At 27.3% G+C, this 8,931-nt stretch overlaps 1 protein-coding gene across 1 annotated transcript in view; it reads left to right on the top strand.

Moving 5' to 3' along the window:
• LOC139560287 (collagen alpha-1(XI) chain-like) overlaps positions 1-8,931 on the top strand; it is a 229,228-nt gene that overhangs the window by 85,268 nt on the left and 135,029 nt on the right. Inside the window, exon 9 of the mRNA XM_071376929.1 lies at positions 316-378. Within this exon, the coding sequence (XP_071233030.1) occupies positions 316-378 (63 nt within the window). The remainder of the gene's footprint in view (positions 1-315; positions 379-8,931) is intronic.

Below are 8,931 nucleotides of genomic sequence, written 5' to 3'. Positions count from 1 at the left end.
TTTGACGGGTCTGGATCTTTTCTTAGCTCTTTTACTGCTGTTTGTAGTAGTGTATTCAATTCCCTGAATCCCTGGTAAAATGAGGACACCCGTATTGGGTAGGGACACCCGTCCCTTGCTGCCATGACTACTTCGACCTCTGATAGGTTTTAATTCACACTGCTGGTGTTTGTGACGTCAGCAGAGAACCTGGTGATGCTGCGTAGGGGCCTACAGAAGGATTTTCTTTGTGGAAATACTGATGTTTTTTATTTGGTGTTTTGTTGACAACTCGCAGAATTGTATTCTGATAGGATGTCTCTGTGGCGTTTTCAGATGGGAGGAGGCAGATATGGTGGAGAGAAAGGAGAGAAGGGAGAACCCGCCATCATTGAACCAGTAAGTCGAAGGAAACATGTTTTACCACTACTGTAAAACTAGTTATTATCACTACTGTAAACCTAGTTATTATCACTACTGTAAAACTAGTTATTATCACTACTGTAAAACTAGATATTATCACTACTGTATAACTAGTTATTATCACTACTGTATAACTAGTTATTATCACTACTGTATAACTAGTTATTATCACTACTGTATAACTAGTTATTATCACTACTGTATAACTAGTTATTATCACTACTGTAAAACTAGTTATTATCACTACTGTATAACTAGTTATTATCACTACTGTATAACTAGTTATTATCACTACTGTAAAACTAGATATTATCACTACTGTATAACTAGTTATTATCGCTACTGTATAACTAGTTATTATCACTACTGTATAACTAGTTATTATCACTACTGTAAAACTAGATATTATCACTACTGTATAACTAGTTATTATCACTACTGTAAAACTAGATATTATCACTACTGTATAACTAGTTATTATCACTACTGTAAAACTAGATATTATCACTACTGTAAACCTAGTTATTATCACTACTGTATAACTAGTTATTATCACTACTGTAAACCTAGTTATTATCACTACTGTATAACTAGATATTATCACTACTGTATAACTAGTTATTATCACTACTGTAAAACTAGATATTATCACTACTGTAAACCTAGTTATTATCACTACTGTATAACTAGTTATTATCACTACTGTAAACCTAGTTATTATCACTACTGTATAACTAGTTATTATCACTACTGTAAAACTAGTTATTATCACTACTGTATAACTAGTTATTATCACTACTGTATAACTAGTTATTATCACTACTGTAAAACTAGTTATTATCACTACTGTATAACTAGTTATTATCACTACTGTATGACTAGTTATTATCACTACTGTAAAACTAGTTATTATCACTACTGTATAACTAGATATTATCACTACTGTATAACTAGTTATTATCACTACTGTATGACTAGTTATTATCACTACTGTATAACTAGTTACTATCACTACTGTATAACTAGTTATTATCACTACTGTATAACTAGTTATTATCACTACTGTATAACTAGTTATTATCACTACTGTATAACTAGTTATTATCAGTACTGTATAACTAGTTATTATCACTACTGTATAACTAGTTATTATCACTACTGTATAACTAGATATTATCACTACTGTATAACTAGTTATTATCACTACTGTATAACTAGTTATTATCACTACTGTATAACTAGATATTATCACTACTGTATAACTAGTTATTATCACTACTGTAAACCTAGTTATTATCACTACTGTATAACTAGTTATTATCACTACTGTATAACTAGATATTATCAGTACTGTATAACTAGTTCTTATCACTACTGTATAACTAGTTATTATCACTACTGTATAACTAGTTATTATCACTACTGTATAACTAGTTATTATCACTACTGAATAACTAGTTATTATCACTACTGTATAACTAGTTATTATCACTACTGTATAACTAGTTATTATCACTACTGAATAACTAGTTATTATCACTACTGTATAACTAGTTATTATCACTACTGAATAACTAGTTATTATCACTACTGTATAACTAGATATTATCACTACTGTATAACTAGTTATTACCACTACTGTATGACTAGTTATTATCACTACTGTATAACTAGTTATTATCACTACTGTATGACTAGTTATTATCACTACTTTATAACTAGTTATTACCACTACTGTATAACTAGTTATTATCACTACTGTATAACTAGTTATTATCAGTACTGTATAACTAGTTATTATCACTACTGTATAACTAGTTATTATCACTACTGTATAACTAGTTATTATCACTACTGAATAACTAGTTATTATCACTACTGTATAACTAGTTATTATCACTACTGTATAACTAGTTATTATCACTACTGTAAACCTAGTTATTATCACTACTGTATAACTAGTTATTATCACTACTGTAAACCTAGTTATTATCACTACTGTATAACTAGTTATTACCACTACTGTATAACTAGTTATTATCACTACTGTATAACTAGTTATTATCACTACTGTATAACCAGTTATTATCACTACTGTATAACTAGTTATTATCACTACTGTATAACTAGTTATTATCACTACTGTATAACTAGATATTATCACTACTGTATAACTAGTTATTACCACTACTGTATGACTAGTTATTATCACTACTGTATGACTAGTTATTATCACTACTGTATAACTAGTTATTATCACTACTGTAAACCTAGTTATTATCACTACTGTATAACTAGTTATTATCACTACTGTAAACCTAGTTATTATCACTACTGTATAACTAGTTATTATCACTACTGTATAACTAGTTATTATCACTACTGTATAACTAGTTATTATCACTACTGTATAACTAGTTATTATCACTACTGTATGACTAGTTATTATCACTACTGTATAACTAGTTATTATCACTACTGTAAACCTAGTTATTATCACTACTGTATAACTAGTTATTATCACTACTGTATAACTAGTTATTATCACTACTGTATAACTAGTTATTATCACTACTGTATAACTAGTTATAACTAGTTATTATCACTACTGTATAACTAGTTATTATCACTACTGTATGACTAGTTATTATCACTACTGTATAACTAGTTATTATCACTACTGTATAACTAGTTATTATCACTACTGTATAACTAGTTATTATCACTACTGTATAACTAGTTATTATCACTACTGTATAACTAGTTATTACCACTACTGTATAACTAGTTATTATCACTACTGTATAACTAGTTATTATCACTACTGTATAACTAGTTATTATCACTACTGTATAACTAGTTATTACCACTACTGTATAACTAGTTATTATCACTACTGTATAACTAGTTATTATCACTACTTTATAACTAGTTATTATCACTACTGTATAACTAGTTATTATCACTACTGTATAACTAGTTATTATCACTACTGTATGACTAGTTACTATCACTACTTTATAACTAGTTATTACCACTACTGTATGACTAGTTATTATCAGTACTGTATAACTAGTTATTATCACTACTGTATAACTAGTTATTATCACTACTGTATAACTAGTTATTATCACTACTGTATGACTAGTTATTATCACTACTGTATAACTAGTTATTATCACTACTGTATAACTAGTTATTATCACTACTGTATAACTAGTTATTATCACTACTGTATAACTAGTTATTATCACTACTGTATAACTAGTTATTATCACTACTGTATGACTAGTTATTATCACTACTGTATAACTAGTTATTATCACTACTGTAAACCTAGTTATTATCACTACTGTATAACTAGTTATTATCACTACTGTATAACTAGTTATTATCACTACTGTATAACTAGTTATTATCACTACTGTATGACTAGTTATTATCACTACTGTATAACTAGGTCATATCACTACTGTAAACCTAGTTATTATCACTACTGTATAACTAGTTATTATCACTACTGTATAACTAGTTATTATCACTACTGTATAACTAGTTATTATCACTACTGTATGACTAGTTATTATCACTACTGTATGACTAGTTATTATCACTACTGTATAACTAGTTATTATCACTACTGTATAACTAGATATTATCAGTACTGTATAACTAGTTATTATCAATACTGTATAACTAGTTATTATCACTACTGTAAACCTAGTTATTATCACTACTGTATAACTAGTTATTATCACTACTGTATAACTAGTTATTATCAGTACTGTATAACTAGTTATTATCACTACTGTATGACTAGTTATTATCACTACTGAATAACTAGTTATTATCACTACTGTATGACTAGTTATTACCACTACTGTATAACTAGTTATTATCACTACTGTATAACTAGTTATTACCACTACTGTATAACTAGTTATTATCACTACTGTATGACTAGTTATTATCACTACTGTATAACTAGTTATTATCACTACTGTATAACTAGTTATTATCACTACTGAATAACTAGTTATTATCACTACTGTATGACTAGTTATTATCACTACTGTAAACCTAGTTATTATCACTACTGTATAACTAGTTATTATCACTACTGTATGACTAGTTATTATCACTACTGTATAACTAGTTATTATCACGACTGTAAACCTAGTTATTATCACTACTGTATAACTAGTTATTATCACTACTGTATAACTAGTTATTATCACTACTGTATAACTAGTTATTATCACTACTGTATGACTAGTTATTATCACTACTGTATAACTAGGTCATATCACTACTGTAAACCTAGTTATTATCACTATTGTATAACTAGTTATTATCACTACTGTATAACTAGTTATTATCACTACTGTATAACTAGTTATTATCACTACTGTATGACTAGTTATTATCACTACTGTATGACTAGTTATTATCACTACTGTATAACTAGTTATTATCACTACTGTATAACTAGATATTATCAGTACTGTATAACTAGTTATTATCACTACTGTATAACTAGTTATTATCACTACTGTAATCCTAGTTATTATCACTACTGTATAACTAGTTATTATCACTACTGTATAACTAGTTATTATCAGTACTGTATAACTAGTTATTATCACTACTGTATGACTAGTTATTATCACTACTGAATAACTAGTTATTATCACTACTGTATGACTAGTTATTACCACTACTGTATAACTAGTTATTATCACTACTGTATAACTAGTTATTACCACTACTGTATAACTAGTTATTATCACTACTGTATGACTAGTTATTATCACTACTGTATAACTAGTTATTATCACTACTGTATAACTAGTTATTATCACTACTGAATAACTAGTTAGTATCACTACTGTATGACTAGTTATTATCACTACTGTAAACCTAGTTATTATCACTACTGTATAACTAGTTATTATCACTACTGTATAACTAGTTATTATCACTACTGTATAACTAGTTATTATCACTACTGTATAACTAGGTATTATCAGTACTGTATAACTAGTTATTATCACTACTGTATAACTAGTTATTATCAGTACTGTATAACTAGTTATTATCACTACTGTATAACTAGTTATTATCACTACTGTATAACTAGTTATTATCAGTACTGTATAACTAGTTATTATCACTACTGTATAACTAGTTATTATCACTACTTTATAACTAGTTATTATCACTACTGTATAACTAGTTATTATCACTACTGTATGACTAGTTATTACCACTACTTTATAACTAGTTATTACCACTACTGTATGACTAGTTATTATCAGTACTGTATAACTAGTTATTATCACTACTGTATAACTAGTTATTATCACTACTGTATAACTAGTTATTATCACTACTGTATAACTAGTTATTATCACTACTGTATAACTAGGTCATATCACTACTGTAAACCTAGTTATTATCACTACTGTATGACTAGTTATTACCACTACTTTATAACTAGTTATTATCACTACTGTATAACTAGTTATTATCAGTACTGTATAACTAGTTATTATCACTACTGTATGACTAGTTATTATCACTACTGAATAACTAGTTATTATCACTACTGTATGACTAGTTATTACCACTACTGTATAACTAGTTATTATCACTACTGTATAACTAGTTATTACCACTACTGTATAACTAGTTATTATCACTACTGTATGACTAGTTATTATCACTACTGTATAACTAGTTATTATCACTACTGTATAACTAGTTATTATCACTACTGTATAACTAGTTATTATCACTACTGTATGACTAGTTATTATCACTACTGTATGACTAGTTATTATCACTACTGTATAACTAGTTATTATCAGTACTGTATAACTAGTTATTATCAGTACTGTATAACTAGTTATTATCACTACTGTAAACCTAGTTATTATCACTACTGTAAACCTAGTTATTATCACTACTGTATAACTAGTTATTATCACTACTGTATAACTAGTTATTATCAGTACTGTATAACTAGTTATTATCACTACTGTATGACTAGTTATTATCACTACTGAATAACTAGTTATTATCACTACTGTATGACTAGTTATTACCACTACTGTATAACTAGTTATTATCACTACTGTATAACTAGTTATTACCACTACTGTATAACTAGTTATTATCACTACTGTATGACTAGTTATTATCACTACTGTATAACTAGTTATTATCACTACTGTATAACTAGTTATTATCACTACTGAATAACTAGTTATTATCACTACTGTATAACTAGGTCATATCACTACTGTATAACTAGTTATTATCACTACTGTATAACTAGTTATTATCACTACTGTATAACTAGTTATTATCACTACTGAATAACTAGTTATTATCACTACTGTATAACTAGGTCATATCACTACTGTATAACTAGTTATTATCACTACTGTATAACTAGTTATTATCACTACTGTATAACTAGTTATTATCACTACTGTATGACTAGTTATTATCACTACTGTATAACTAGTTATTATCACTACTGTATAACTAGTTATTATCACTACTGTATAACTAGTTATTATCACTACTGTATGACTAGTTATTATCACTACTGTATAACTAGATATTATCAGTACTGTATAACTAGTTATTATCACTACTGTATAACTAGTTATTATCACTACTGTAATCCTAGTTATTATCACTACTGTATAACTAGTTATTATCACTACTGTATAACTAGTTATTATCAGTACTGTATAACTAGTTATTATCACTACTGTATGACTAGTTATTATCACTACTGAATAACTAGTTATTATCACTACTGTATGACTAGTTATTACCACTACTGTATAACTAGTTATTATCACTACTGTATAACTAGTTATTACCACTACTGTATAACTAGTTATTATCACTACTGTATGACTAGTTATTATCACTACTGTATAACTAGATATTATCAGTACTGTATAACTAGTTATTATCACTACTGTATAACTAGTTATTATCACTACTGTAATCCTAGTTATTATCACTACTGTATAACTAGTTATTATCACTACTGTATAACTAGTTATTATCAGTACTGTATAACTAGTTATTATCACTACTGTATGACTAGTTATTATCACTACTGAATAACTAGTTATTATCACTACTGTATGACTAGTTATTACCACTACTGTATAACTAGTTATTATCACTACTGTATAACTAGTTATTACCACTACTGTATAACTAGTTATTATCACTACTGTATGACTAGTTATTATCACTACTGTATAACTAGTTATTATCACTACTGTATAACTAGTTATTATCACTACTGAATAACTAGTTATTATCACTACTGTATGACTAGTTATTATCACTACTGTAAACCTAGTTATTATCACTACTGTATAACTAGTTATTATCACTACTGTATAACTAGTTATTATCACTACTGTATAACTAGTTATTATCACTACTGTATAACTAGGTATTATCAGTACTGTATAACTAGTTATTATCACTACTGTATAACTAGTTATTATCAGTACTGTATAACTAGTTATTATCACTACTGTATAACTAGTTATTATCACTACTGTATAACTAGTTATTATCAGTACTGTATAACTAGTTATTATCACTACTGTATAACTAGTTATTATCACTACTTTATAACTAGTTATTATCACTACTGTATAACTAGTTATTATCACTACTGTATGACTAGTTATTACCACTACTTTATAACTAGTTATTACCACTACTGTATGACTAGTTATTATCAGTACTGTATAACTAGTTATTATCACTACTGTATAACTAGTTATTATCACTACTGTATAACTAGTTATTATCACTACTGTATAACTAGTTATTATCACTACTGTATAACTAGGTCATATCACTACTGTAAACCTAGTTATTATCACTACTGTATGACTAGTTATTACCACTACTTTATAACTAGTTATTATCACTACTGTATAACTAGTTATTATCAGTACTGTATAACTAGTTATTATCACTACTGTATGACTAGTTATTATCACTACTGAATAACTAGTTATTATCACTACTGTATGACTAGTTATTACCACTACTGTATAACTAGTTATTATCACTACTGTATAACTAGTTATTACCACTACTGTATAACTAGTTATTATCACTACTGTATGACTAGTTATTATCACTACTGTATAACTAGTTATTATCACTACTGTATAACTAGTTATTATCACTACTGTATGACTAGTTATTATCACTACTGTATGACTAGTTATTATCACTACTGTATAACTAGTTATTATCAGTACTGTATAACTAGTTATTATCAGTACTGTATAACTAGTTATTATCACTACTGTAAACCTAGTTATTATCACTACTGTAAACCTAGTTATTATCACTACTGTATAACTAGTTATTATCACTACTGTATAACTAGTTATTATCAGTACTGTATAACTAGTTATTATCACTACTGTATGACTAGTTATTATCACTACTGAATAACTAGTTATT

Source organism: Salvelinus alpinus, chromosome 30 (genome assembly GCF_045679555.1).
Source record: "Salvelinus alpinus chromosome 30, SLU_Salpinus.1, whole genome shotgun sequence".
Classification (NCBI taxonomy): Eukaryota; Metazoa; Chordata; class Actinopteri; order Salmoniformes; family Salmonidae; genus Salvelinus; species Salvelinus alpinus.
This window is presented reverse-complemented; position numbering and strand designations above follow the sequence as displayed.